The sequence below is a fragment of the Bombina bombina genome, chromosome 2, assembly GCF_027579735.1.
Source record: "Bombina bombina isolate aBomBom1 chromosome 2, aBomBom1.pri, whole genome shotgun sequence".
Lineage (NCBI taxonomy): Eukaryota > Metazoa > Chordata > Amphibia > Anura > Bombinatoridae > Bombina > Bombina bombina.
In genome coordinates, this window is record NC_069500.1 from 535370977 (window position 1) to 535385011 (window position 14035).

At 39.2% G+C, this 14035-nt stretch overlaps 1 protein-coding gene across 1 annotated transcript in view; it reads left to right on the forward strand.

Moving 5' to 3' along the window:
- AUH (AU RNA binding methylglutaconyl-CoA hydratase) overlaps positions 1-14035 on the forward strand; it is a 1048717-nt gene that overhangs the window by 42596 nt on the left and 992086 nt on the right. The window contains exon 2 of the mRNA XM_053702385.1: positions 11380-11447. Coding sequence (XP_053558360.1) covers positions 11380-11447 — 68 coding nt within the window. The remainder of the gene's footprint in view (positions 1-11379; positions 11448-14035) is intronic.

Here is a 14035-nt window from a genome sequence, read left to right on the forward strand (position 1 = left end):
AAGCAAGATAACGCTTCCCAGCCCAAGGCAACCTGGAGACCCTTGCAGGGCTGGAATAAGGGTAAACAGGCCAAGAAGCCTGCTTCTGCTACCAAGACAGCATGAAGAGGTAGCCCCCGATCCGGGATCGGATCTGGTAGGGGGCAGACTTTCTCTCTTTGCTCAGGCTTGGGCAAGAGATATTCCGGATCCCTGGGCATTAGAAATAGTTGTTCAGGGGTATCTTCTAGAATTCAAGGACTCTCCCCCAAGGGGAAGGTTCCACATTTCTCGTTTGTCTTGAGACCAAACAAAGAAACAGGCGTTCTTACGCTGTGTAGAAGATCTACTAAAAATGAGAGTGATACACCCAGTTCCAATTGCAGAACAAGGACTGGGTTTTTACTCAAACCTGTTCATAGTTCCCAAGAAGGAAGGAACTTTCAGGCCAATCCTGGATCTAAAAATTCTAAACAAATTCCTCAGAGTTCCGTCTTTCAAGATGGAAACCATTCGGACAATCTTGCCGATGATCCAGGAATGTCAATATATGACTACCGTGGATCTCAAGGATGCGTACCTACATATACCTATCCACAAAGATCACCATCAGTTCCTAAGGTTCGCCTTTCTGGACAAACATTACCAGTTCGTGGCCCTTCCTTTCGGGTTGGCCACCGCTCCCAGAATTTTCACAAAGATGCTAGGGTCCCTTCTGGTGGTACTAAGACCGCAGGGCATTGCAGTAGCACCTTACCTAGACGACATATTAATACAGGCGTCGTCTTTTCACAGAGCCAAGGCTCATACGGACATCGTTCTGGCCTTTCTAAGGTCTTACGGGTGGAAGGTGAACGTAGAAAAGAGTTCTCTGTCCCTGCTCACAAGGGTTCCCTTTCTGGGAACATTAATAGACTCGGTAGAAATGAAAATCTTTCTGACAGAGGTCAGAAAGTCAAAACTGTTGAATACTTGCCGAGTTCTTCATTCCATTCCTCGGCCTTCCGTGGCTCAGTGCATGGAAGTAGTTGGTTAATGGTTGCGGCGATGGACGTAGTCGCCCGGATCCATCTCAGACCACTGCAACAGTGGAATGGAGATTACGCAGATTTATCTCCTCAAATTCAAATGGACCAAACAACCAGAGACTCTCTTCTCTGGTGGTTGTCTCACCTGTCTCAGGGAAAGAGTTTCCGCAGACCGGAGTGGACCATTGTCACGACCGATGCCAGTCTGGTAGGCTGGGGTGCGGTGTGGAACTCCCTGAAGGCTCAGGGACTATGGTCTCGGGAAGAATCTCTTCTCCCGATAAACATTTTGGAACTGAGAGCGATTTTCAACACGCTCCAGGCGTGGCCTCAACTAGCAGAGGCCAAATTCATCAGATTTCAGTCGGACAACATCACGACTGTAGCGTACATCAATCATCAGGGGGAAACAAAGAGTTCCCTAGCGATGAAGGAAGTATCCAAGATTATCAAATGGGCGGAGGATCACTCCTTCCATCTTTCTGCAATTCACATCCCAGGGGTAGACAACTGGGAGGCGGATTTTCTAAGTCGTCAGACTTTCCATCCGGGGGAGTGGGAACTCCACCCGGAGGTTTTTGCTCAGCTGACCCAGCTTTGGGGCATTCCACAGTTGGATATGATGGCGTCCCGTCAGAACACCAAACTTCTCCTTTACGGATCCAGATCCAGGGATCCCAAGGCGGCATTGATAGATGCATTAATAGCGCCTTGGTCATTCAGTCTAGCTTATGCCTTTCCACCGTTTCCTCTTCTCCCTCGGCTAATAGCCAGAATCAAACAGGAGAAGGCTTTGGTAATTCTGATAGCGCCTGCGTGGCCACGCAGGACTTGGTATGCAGACCTAGTGGACATGTCATCGGTCCCACCATGGAAACTGCCATTGAGGCAGGATCTTCTAATTCAAGGTCCTTTAAAGCATCCAAATCTAGTTTCTCTGCAACTGACTGCTTGGAGATTGAACGCTTAATCCTAGCTAAGCGGGGGTTCTCTGAATCAGTTATAGATACTCTGGTAGAAGTCAATGGAGAAAAAAAGTGGAAACACCCCACTCTCGTGCAAATCCAATCTCTTATTCTCATAAAAAAGCAAGAGAAGACAGATGCGCCACATGACCCAATATTGTTTGATCCAAAAGAATATTATTTATGTGTGACAAATGCACTCACATGTATTGGAGCACCTCAGTTAGTGCTGTAGGAGCAATCTGGGATCTATAAGAGTCACCCAGAAGACCGACCTCCTAAGATTGGTATAGGATCTGTAGTGGAGAAATATAAAAGACACAAGGTGCCTATATGGCCTAGTACTGTTTAGCCAAAGATATCTGCAGATGTCCCCTCGACCACCACGACAAAAAAGAGCATACATAAACGTGGAAATAGAGGAAAATCCTCAACCATCAAAAAAGAAAAATTATTAAAATATCAAAAGGGAATCTTTAATTTGTCAGATCATGTGCTCTCTAATGATGAGATTAGAGTTCTGGGGAAGGGCTTATCCTTTAGTCCATCAAATAGTTCCAACATGTTTCAACTATTTGTGGACGTGAATAACTTTACTAGAAAGTTATCCCTGCAAAAATACTTTGCAGAGAAACGTCTCAAAAATACAGCTAATAAGCCCTCCTGTTCAGAGCAGGCGGACAGGTTATGGAGCAGCGGTCATTGTGACCACTGCTTCATAACTGCTGTTTCTGACGAGGCATCAGGCTCCAATCGGAGCTTGATAAATATGCCCCAATGAATGAACGTTTAAATAACGGTTTAATTTTAATCATCCCAGAACAAAGAATTCACATATAAGCATCTTTCAATCAATGTTGTTACAAGATCTGCTTGTGGTTTTTAATATTTTATTAAAGTAATTTTATTACTCTTAAACACTTGCTGCCTTTATTTGGAATATTTGCGAACACCTTTGGGCCTCCTGAATTGTCTGGAGTTCTGGACTTTCCTGATTGCCTTTGCACTAAGTCTGTTGGGTGACTGAATTGATCCCAGCCTGCTCTATTAGCATCAATGGAGATGCTACAACAAATGTGAGTGCAAACTTTTACACCTGTCTGCATATATCTTTGGCTAAACAGTACTAGGCCATATAGGCCATATAGGCACCTTGTGTCTTTTATATTTCTCCCCTACAGATCCTATACCAATCTTAGGAGGTCGGTCTTCTGGGTGACTGTTATAGATCCCAGATTGCTCCTACAGCACTAACTGAGGTGCTCCAATACATGTGAGTGCATTTGTCACACATAAATAATATTCTTTTGGATCAAACAATATTGGGCCATGTGGCGCATCTGTCTTCTCTTGCTTTTTTAGACTGCTGTTCCTGGATCTGAGCCTGGTCCGTCACAGATTACTGCCTCCATGGATATTTTGTCATCATCAGAGACTTTTTATTATATATCTATACTATAGATCTAATCATCCATAGATATCAAATTTTATCTCTGATTTATCCATACTGCTTACTATACCATTTAGGACAACTATATATGCTATATTTGCATAAGTTACAATTGTGCCATCTAGTATTTAACCATTATATTTACTTACATTTTATCTTGCTGAGTAGTGTATTTCAAACACTGGACATCTAGTTTATAGTCTATTGTGACATAGAGGGTAGATAGCTCTAGATCCATACCAGTTCTTATTGCACATTACTTAGTTCTGTCACACTGATACGATAATAATACTGTTATTAAGGGTGCCCCCTATACATTACTTTGTAGCTTTGTAGCTTATTCTCATGTGTGCCAACCCGAGATGAAAATATTAATATTTCACATTCCAATGTTCTTCATATAGAAGAATTCATAAATACATATTTCTACATATATCTGATGTTTTTGGTAAAATATATATCTATACATGATTACATAAAGGTATATATACATATATGAATATCTATTTAGAAATACTTAGAATATATTCTGCTATGTGCAGAACATTGGAATGTGGAATATTTACAGTAAATACATAGTTAAAACCTTTATTAATATGCATAAATATACTTTTACAAGTTTTCATCTACCTAACTGCAAAGGGCTCTAATGCATGTGTATATATATATATATATATATATATATATATATATATATATGTGTATACATGTCTATGTTATACAGTGCCTTCCACTAATATTGGCACCCTTGGTAAATATGAGCAAATAAGGCCGTGAAATATTGTTTTTATTGTTTAACCTTTTGATCTTTTGTTAAAAAAATACACAAAAATACTCTGCTCTCATGGATATCAAATAATAGCAAACACAGGTTAATTAAAAAAAATAAAAATCTTTGTTAAATATATGTGTGGCACAATTATTGGCACCCCCTATGTATTCATATGAGAAAAATATATTCCTATTTATAAATATATATTTTTTTTAGTACAGCTGGGTGACTAGGAACAGGAAAATGTTCAACTATGACTTACTGTTTCACAGGGGTATAAATATGAGGTAACACAAAGGCCAAATTCCCTTAGTCATTCATCACAATGGGTAAGACCAAGGAATATACCTGTGATGTGCAGCAAAAAGCTGTTGAGCTTCACAAAATGGGATGTGGCTATAATAAAATAGCAAAAACATTGAAAATGCTCATTTCCACCATCAGAGCAATAATTAAGAGGTTCCAGTCAACTGGAATTGTTATGAATCAACCTGGAAGAGGACGTGAGTCTATATTGTCTCAACGCACTGTGAAGTGGATGGTTTGAGTGGTGAAAATATCTCCAAGGATAACAGATGGAGAATTGCAGAAGTTAGTTGCGTCTTGGGATAAGAGAGTCTCCAAAACTACAATCCGACGTCATCTACATCACCACAAGTTGTTTGGAAGGGTTTCAAGAAAAAAGCCTCTACTCTCATCCAAAAACAAACTCAAGCATCTTCAGTTTGCCAGCCACTACTGGAACTTCAAATGGGATCCGTTTCTATGGTCAGATGAAATTAAAATAGAGCTGAACCAAAAATGGACCAGCTCCTAAGCTTACATTCCTGCTTTTCCAGCACCTGGGTAGCACTTTCAAATTGGTGTCTAAATGTATCCACCAATCAGCGAGCACTACCCAGGTGCTGAACCAAAATTGGGCCGGCTTGTAAGCTTACATTCAAATAAAAATGCAAAGAGAACGAAGAAATATTGACAATAGGAGTAAATTAGAAAGTTGCTTAACATTGTATGCACTGTCTGAATCATGACAGAAAAAATTGGGTTTAATATCCCTTTAAAGTATATATAAAGTTGTTTAAAAATGCATGCACTATCTGAATTAGGAACATTTAAATGTTGTCTTTGCTGCCTCTTTAAGTAATCTGAAAGTTTACATTGTTTATAATTATTTTTCATATGTCTGCAACAAATATTATATTGCTATAGAATTCAGATGTGGGGGATTATCTCCTTATCTAAGCACAATAAAGGTGGGATACCTAAAGCTATAAGTTTAGCTTGGTAAAGGACATCAGTGAAGTTACTTGTTTCGTTTGTTAACAATTACTAATATCACAACTGATCTAATATCATGATGTGACCATTACCATAATAATATCAAAAATAATACATTGAATGACATTGTTCCTTAAAGTGAAGGTCCATTTTGATGAATTAGTGCCCGGTTTTTAATAAACCTATTAAAAACAAGGGCACTTTAATTCATCAAAATTGACATTTCACTGTTTTCTTCAAAAACTTACCTTTTAATCCTGGCAGCCACTCCAGCACTTCTTCCGCCCGTCGCAAGCCGTCTTCTCGGGTCCAAAATGATGAATCTGGCTTCCTCCAATCATAGCGTTGCATCAGGCCAAGATTCCCCTGGGGGGGGGGGGGGGGAAGCTGTGATTGGAGGAAGCCCGATTCGTCATTTCTGACGTCTGAAGAAGCTTCCGACTGCCGGGGGAATCGCTGGTGCTGCTGCAAGGATTAAAAGGTAAGTTTTTGAAGTAAACTGTGAAATGTCAATCTTGATTAATTAAAGTTCCCTTGTTTTTAATAGGTTTATTAAAAAACGGGCATTAATTCATCAAAATGGACCTTCACTTTAACATCTATATTCTCTGCTGGTTCTGTATAGAAATTCACTGGTTTGACACAATGTTCTATTCTAGCTTCTGAAGATTCTGGGCTTGGATATAAAGGTCTAATAGAGTAGTTACTCTCAAAAATACCATTATTATAATTACTCTGTGTTTTACAAATATGATCTTGAATGAACATGATTTTTCTTTTGTAAGATACATTGTTGTTTTAGTACATTTTTGTAAGGGGAGTTTCTTTTTCAAGGAAGGGGCTGCAATTGTAGAAGATAGTGTTTTGTTGCCCTTGTCCATATTGTACTGGATGAAGAGATGAAGGATGGTGTTTTGATGCAGTGTCTATTTTGCATTCTAAATGACATAAAGAGTTATGCTAAAACAATACGTTTCTTGTTATTAAAATGATTGCTAAATACATGTTTTGCAGCAATCATGATACCTAAAAGATGTAGGTTCACTTTAGTAATGTTTGTACATTAATAAGTAAAAACGTGTTTAATAAAATATCAATCTTTTTAGTGATTGTAAAGTTTCTTAATTTAACACACAGTTTATACAATCAGTCTGCTAAACAGGGGGACTTTTATTGATTACATTTTTCTAACACGCTTTATTTGAAAAAATATTTACCATTTTTTTTAAGGTAAACATTATGCCTCCTGCATCCCATCCTTGGTTTAGCTGAGTGATGACGAATCAGGCTTCATCCAATTGTTGCATGCCCCACAGGACATCCAATTCATAGCAACCATTGGATGAAGCCGGATTAGTCATCGCTCAGCTAAATGAAGGATGTCATGCGGGCGGAGGAAGGGTGTAATGTTTACCTTCACAAAATGGTAAATATTTTTATATAATGTTAGAAAAATGTAACCAATGAAAGTCCCTCTGTTTTGAAGATTAATTGTATATACTGTGTGTTAAATTAAGAAACTTTACAATCACTTTAAAGTGATGGTAAATCCTAGCGTTTTTGAAACGCTAGGATTTACCATTGGAACAAATAAAGGGGATTTTCATTCATGAAATATAAAATACTTCATGCTGAAAGCTCCTTTATTTGTTCCAAGCGATCGCCGCACTGAGCTGCTACGGCAGCCCTCCAGCAGAACACTATTTTTGCTATTTGGCCGAGAGGTGACGTTTCCACCTCTTAGCCAATAGCCGTGCGGGAAATCCAACTTGGCATCTGTCGGTGGGCTGCCTTAACAGCTCAGTGCGGCGATCGCTTGGAACAAATAAAGGAGCTTTCAGCATGAAGTATTTTATACTTCATGACTGAAAGTCCCCTTTATTTGTTCCAATTGTAAATCCTAGCGTTTCACAAACGCTATGATTGACTTTCACTCTAAGGTTGCAATACTTATTATTTTCTTTTGGCTAGATTAAGAGTTTTGCATTATAGCTCATAACGCTGCTTTTTCACTACCGCTGCTATTACGAGTCTTGCAGGTACAGCTGTACCGCATACTTTTTTGGCCGTAACGCAACGTAACTACCGCACCTTTCAAAAAGGTCCTTTTTCAATGGGACTTCCATAGCGCCGGTATTATGAGTTTGCCTGTCCGGCCAAAAAGTGAGCGGTACAGCCTATAACTACAAGATCCGTACCGTAAACTGAAAGTCAGTAGTTATGTTTTTGCACTACAAAGCTGTAGCATAAAATTCATAACTAAAGTGTTACAAAGTACACTAACACCCATAAACTACCTATTAACCCCTAAACCGAGGCCCTCCCGCATTGCAAATACTAAAATACAATTATTAACCCCTAATCTGCCGCTCCGGACATCACCGCCACTATAATGGACATATTAACCCCTAAACCGCTGCTCTCCCGCATCACAAACACTAGTTAAATATTATTAACCCCTAATCTGCTGCCCCTAACGTCACAGCCGCCACTATACTAAAGTTATTAACCCCTAACCCCAACACCCCTAACTTTAATATAATTAAAATAAATCTAAATAAAAATTACTATCATTAACTAAATAATTCCTATTTAAAACTAAATACTTACCTATAAAATAAACCCTAAGCTAGCTACAATAATAACTAATAGTTACATTGTAGCTATGTTAGGTTTTATTTTTATTTCACAGCTAAGTTTGTATTTATTTTAACTAGGTAGACTAGTGACTAAATAGTTATTAACTATTTACTAACTACCTAGTTAAAATAAATACAAACTTACCTGTAAAATAAAACCTAACCTGCCTTACACTAACACCTAACATTACACTACAATTAAATAAATTACATTAATTAAATACAATTAACTGTTACAAAAAAAAATAAACACTAAATTACACAAAATAAAAAATAAATGATCAAATATTTAAACTAATTACACCTAATCTAATAGCCCTATCCAAATATAAAAGCCCCCCCCCAATAAAAAAAACCCTAGCCTAAACTAAACTGCCAATAGCCTTTAAAAGGGCCTTTCGCTGGGCATTGCCCCAAAGAAATCAGCTCTTTTACTTGTAAAAAAAATACAAACAACCCCCCAACAGTAAAACCCACCACCCACACAACCAAACCCCCCAAATAAAATCCTATCTAAAAAACCTAAGCTCCCCATTGCCCTGAAAAGGGCATTTGGATGGGCATTTACCTTAAAAGGGCATTTAGCTCTTTTCCATTGCCAAAACCCACCTAATAAACCCTTAAAAAAAAACCTAACACTAACCCCCGAAGATTCACTTACAGTTTTTGAAGACCAGACATCCTTCCTCATAAAGCTGGGAGAAGTCTTGATCCAAGCGGGCAGAAGTCCTCAACGAAGCCGGGAGAAGTCTTCATCTAAGCGGCAAGAAGTGGTCCTCCAGGCGGGCAGAAGACTTCAACCAGACGGCATCTTCTATCTTTATCCTTCCGACGCGGAGTGGCTCCATCTTCAAGACATCCATCGCGGAGCATCCTCTTCTGTTGACGGCTCTTAAAGAATGAAGTTTCCTTTAAGGGACATCATCCAAGATGGCGTCCCTTGAATTCCGATTGGCTGATAGAATTCTATTAGCCAATCGGAATTAAAGGGTTAAAAATCCTATTGGCTGATGCAATCAGCCAATAGGATTGAGCTTGCATTCTATTGGCTGTTCCAGTCAGCCAATACAATGCGAGCTCAATCCTATTGGCTGATTGGATCAGCCAATAGGATTGAAGCTCAATCCTATTGGCTGATTGCATCAGCCAATAGGATTTTTTACCCTTTAATTCCGATTGGCTGATAAAATTCTATCAGCCAATCGGAATTCAAGGGACGCCATCTTGGATGACGTCCCTTAAAGGAACCTTCATTCTTCAAGAGCCGTCGACAGAAGAGGATGCTCCGCAACGGATGTCTTGAAGATGGAGCCGCTCTGTGTCGAAAGGATGAAGATAGAAGATGCTGTCTGGATGAAGACTTCTACCCGCCTGGAGAACCACTTCTTGCCGCTTGGATGAAGACTTCTCCCGTCTTGATGAGGATGGATGTCCGGTCTTCAAAAACTGTAAGTGGATCTTCGGGGGTTAGTGTTAGGTCTTTTTAAGGGTTTATTGGGTGGGTTTTATTTTTAGCTTAGGGTTTGGGCAATGGAAAAGAGCTAAATGCCCTTTTAAGGGCAATGCCCATCCAAATGCCCTTTTCAGGGCAATGGGGAGCTTAGGTTTTTTAGATAGGATTTTATTTGGGGGGTTTGGTTGTGTGGGTGGTGGGTTTTACTGTTGTTTGCATTTTTTTTTTATATTTGGATAGGGCTATTAGATTAGGTGTAATTAGTTTAAATATTTGATCTCTTCTTTTTTATTTTGTGTAATTTAGTGTTTATTTTATTTTGTAATGTATTTAATTAATGTAATTTCTTTCATTGTAGTGTAATGTTAGGTGTTAGTGTAAGGTAGGTTAGGTTTTATTTTACAGGTAAGTTTGTATTTATTTTAACTAGGTAGTTAGTAAATAGTTAATAACTATTTAGTCACTAGTCTACCTAGTTAAAATAAATACAAACTTAGCTGTGAAATAAAAATAAAACCTAAGATAGCTGCAATGTAACTATTAGTTATATTGTAGCTATCTTAGGGTTTATTTCAAAGGTAGGTGTTTAGTTTTAAATAGGAATTAGGTAATAATAGTAATTTTTATTTAAATTTATTTTAATTATATTAAAGTTAGGGGTGTTAGGGTTAAGGTTAGACTTAGACTTAGGTTTAGGGGTTAATATATTTATTTAGTGTTAGTGATGTGGGAGGCCAGAGGTTTAGGGGTTAATAACTTTAGTATAGTGGCGGCGGCGACGTTGGGGCGGCAGATTAGGGGTTAATACATGTATGTAGGTAGCAACGACATTGGGGGCAGCAGATTAGGGGTTAATAAGTGTAATGTAGGTGTCAGCAACATTTTGGGCAACAAATTAGGGGTTAAGAAGTGTAAGTAGGTGGCAGCGACAAATTAGGGGTTAATAAGTGTAGGTAGGTAGCGGCGATGTCCGGGGCAGCAGATTAGGGGTTAATAAGTGTAATGTAGGTGTCGGCGATGTCGGGGGCAGCAGATTAGGGGTGTTTAGACTCGAAGTTTATGTTAGGGTGTTAGGTGTAAACATAACTTTTCTTTCCCCATAGGAATCAATGGGGCTGCGTTAAGGAGCTTTACGCTCCTTTATTGCAGGTGTTAGGCTTTTTTTCAGCCGGCTCTCCCCATTGATGTCTTTGGGAAAATCGTGCACGAGCAAGTAAAACCAGCTCAAAGCAGCGCTGGTATTTGTGTGCGGTATGGAGCTCAACGCTGCCATATTGCCTGCTAACGCCGGGTTTTTGCAAACCTGTAATAGCAGCACTATTAAAGGTGAGCGGCGGAAATAACTTGCAAGTTATTACCGAGCCGCTCATAACGCAAAACTAGTAATTTGGCTGTTTGTTAGTATTATTGTATTGTACTGTATTATTAGTATTGCACAGTAAGAGGAGTAGAGTTGATAGAACAGAGTTTTAATTACAGTATAACATTTTCAAGTTTCAAGGCATGTGAAGTGCTTTACAATTGCTGTAAGTAGCACTATATTTTGTTTGTGTTTATGAAAAAGAATGCATGCAGATTAATGGTATTTAGGGCGTGTAATGTGTTATATGTTTTATAATCAGTGATGTCATTTATATAAATTAGATCTTCAACAAAACCTACAGGTCAGAGTTGAAGTTTGCTAAGCATAGGCCTCTCTTTTGCTTCTTGAGGTTTTGGATGTGAAGAGCCTCATGCTTTGAAAGTACTTTACAATGTTATGTTATGGTGCTAACATGTTCACAAAATAACTGTGTTTAATGTCTCTTCACCCAGGAATTGTTGTGCTCGGAGTTAACAGACCTCAAGCAAAAAATGCTATAAGTAAAAGTTTGGTGAAATCGGTAAGTTTTTTTTATTAGTGCTAAAATCAAGTTTTTAATGTAAATTTATAAAATTTATAATTTAGAGAATTTTGCAAATTGTTAACAGATTTCTGCAGGATGTGATAAAAAGACTGCATACTAATGGAAACTTCTGACTGAACACAGTGGGAATATACCCTAATTTCAGTGGGGATTATGCAATATTATTGCACTTTTTTAGTAATGTTTACACAGTAATGCTGTGATAGTGATCTTCCTAACACATGGGGGCAGCAGATCAGTATTTTAGAAGCTTTAACCCCTTGGCGACCAATGACGTGTCAGGCACGTCCAACATAGGGTGTAAGTTAAGGATCAAGGACGTGCCTGACATGTCCTTGGGTAATCTGAGCGCTGGAAGCGATCGAGATTGCTTCCAGCCGCTCAAACAGTATTGCAGTGATGCCTCGATGTTGAGGCATCCTGCAATACTGTTCCTGACTCTCGGGCTCTGTTTTGATCGCTCCCACGGAGCGATCACTTCCGGTTTCACTTCACGTGGAGCCCAGCAGAGCATCGGAAGACAGACTTCTGATGCTCTGTAAGTGTGCTAAGGGCCTCAGTGGGTCGAGGCACTTAGTAAAATAATATAAATATACTAAAAAAAAATAGCCCCATATATCCCCCATATCGACCCCCCCTCCCCATGTGGCTTCAAATATGGCGATGCCCAGTGCATCATGGGGCTTCCGGGGGTGTCCCTAGCCTGCCTCATCTAAGGGGCAGACTAGGGTCATCCAATCTGAGCTTGCCACAATAAAAAAAAAAATGTGCATGTGGCAGGATTTAGCCCCCAACAGTTTATGGAGGTGTTTCTGGGCGATGATGTATTGGGGAACATTGTCGCCCCAAACTAATTTATATGCCCATCAGTTCTGAGCTGCAAAGCCTGACAGTTTTTTGGCAAAGCAGCAATGGGCCCCCATTGATGTGCCAGAATTTAAAAAATTCTGGGCATTGACTATGCTGATGGCAGTAGCTCCATTTGCTGTACCCCTATTTTCTCCCAGAGTATGTCGAGGAAGAGGTATGAAATTATTCTACATTTTATGCAATTTAGCGACAACAGCCTGTGCCCCCCTAGGGAGCATTCCCAGTTTTACAGGCTGTATAAAATCCGCACCCCGATTACCCACTTTACTGCCAGGTTTGCAGAGGCTTATACACCTGGAAGGAATATATGCATGGATGAATCCCTGATAAAGTATAATGGAAGGCTGGGATTCAAGCAGTATATTCCTTCCAAGCACTCCAGGTATGGAGTAAAGGTGTATAAGCTCTGTGAGAGCGAGACTGGGTATACTCAGGCCTTCTGGGTGTACGAGGGAAAGGATAGCCACCTTGACCCTCCAGGCTGCCCAGAACATATGGGAACCACTGGCAAGATTGTCTGGGACCTGATTTTACCCCTGATGAACAAAGGGTACCACTTGTATGTAGACAATTTTTATACAAGTGTCCTTTTGTTCAAACTACTGTATTATTTTGATACAGTAGCTTGCAGTACAATTCGAAAGAACCGCACAGGTTCCTTTTTTTACATTTGCCGTTGTGTTGGAAAACTGGAATGCGCCTCCTAAAAATAAGGCCTTTGAGCCCCCAGAGAACCCAACACACCTATACATGGGTGGTATCACTTTACTCAGGAGATGTTGTTGAACACATATTGGGGTGTTATTTGGCAGTAACCCTTAAAGGGATAGTAAAGTCCAAATTAAACTTTCGTGATTCAGATAGGACATGCAATTTTAAACAACTTTCTAATTTACTTTTCTCATCAAATTTACTTTGTTCTCTTGTTATTCTTAGTTCAAGCTAACCAAGGTAGGCTCATATGCTAATTTCTAAGCCCTTGAAGGCCGTCTCTCAGCTGAACGTATTTGACAGTTTTTCACAGCTAGATGGTGTTAGTTCATGTGTTTCATATAAATAACACTGTGCTCATGCACGTGAAGTTATTTAAAGGAACATTAAACCCAATTTGTTTCTTTCATGATTCAGATAGAGAATACAATTTTAAACAAAATTCCAATTTTCTTCTATTATCTAATTAGCTTCATTCTTTAGATATCCTTTGTCTAAGAAATAGCAATGCACATGGGTGAGCCAATCACATGAGGCATCTGTGTGCAGCCACCAATCAGCACCTTCTGAGCCTATCTAGATATGCTTTTCAGGACAGAATATCAAGAGAATGAAGCACATTAGATAATAGAAGTAAATTAGAAAGTTGTTTAAAATTGCATTCTCTTTCTAAATCATGAAAGAAAAAAATGTGGGTTTAATGTCCCTTTAAGAGTCAGCACTAATTGCCTGAAATGCAAGTCTGTCAAAAGATCTGAGATAAAGAGGCAGTCAGCAGAAGCTTAGATACAAGGTAATTACAGAGGTAAAACGTGAATTTCTATAACAGTGTTGGTTATGCAAAACTGGGGGAATGGTGAATAAAGGGATTATCTATCATTTTCAACACTAACATTTTTGGTGTTTACTATCCCTTTAAGGTTCTCAGTAAATGTATTCTTAAATTGCTATTTTGTAAAAAACATCACCAACTTTGGCATAGA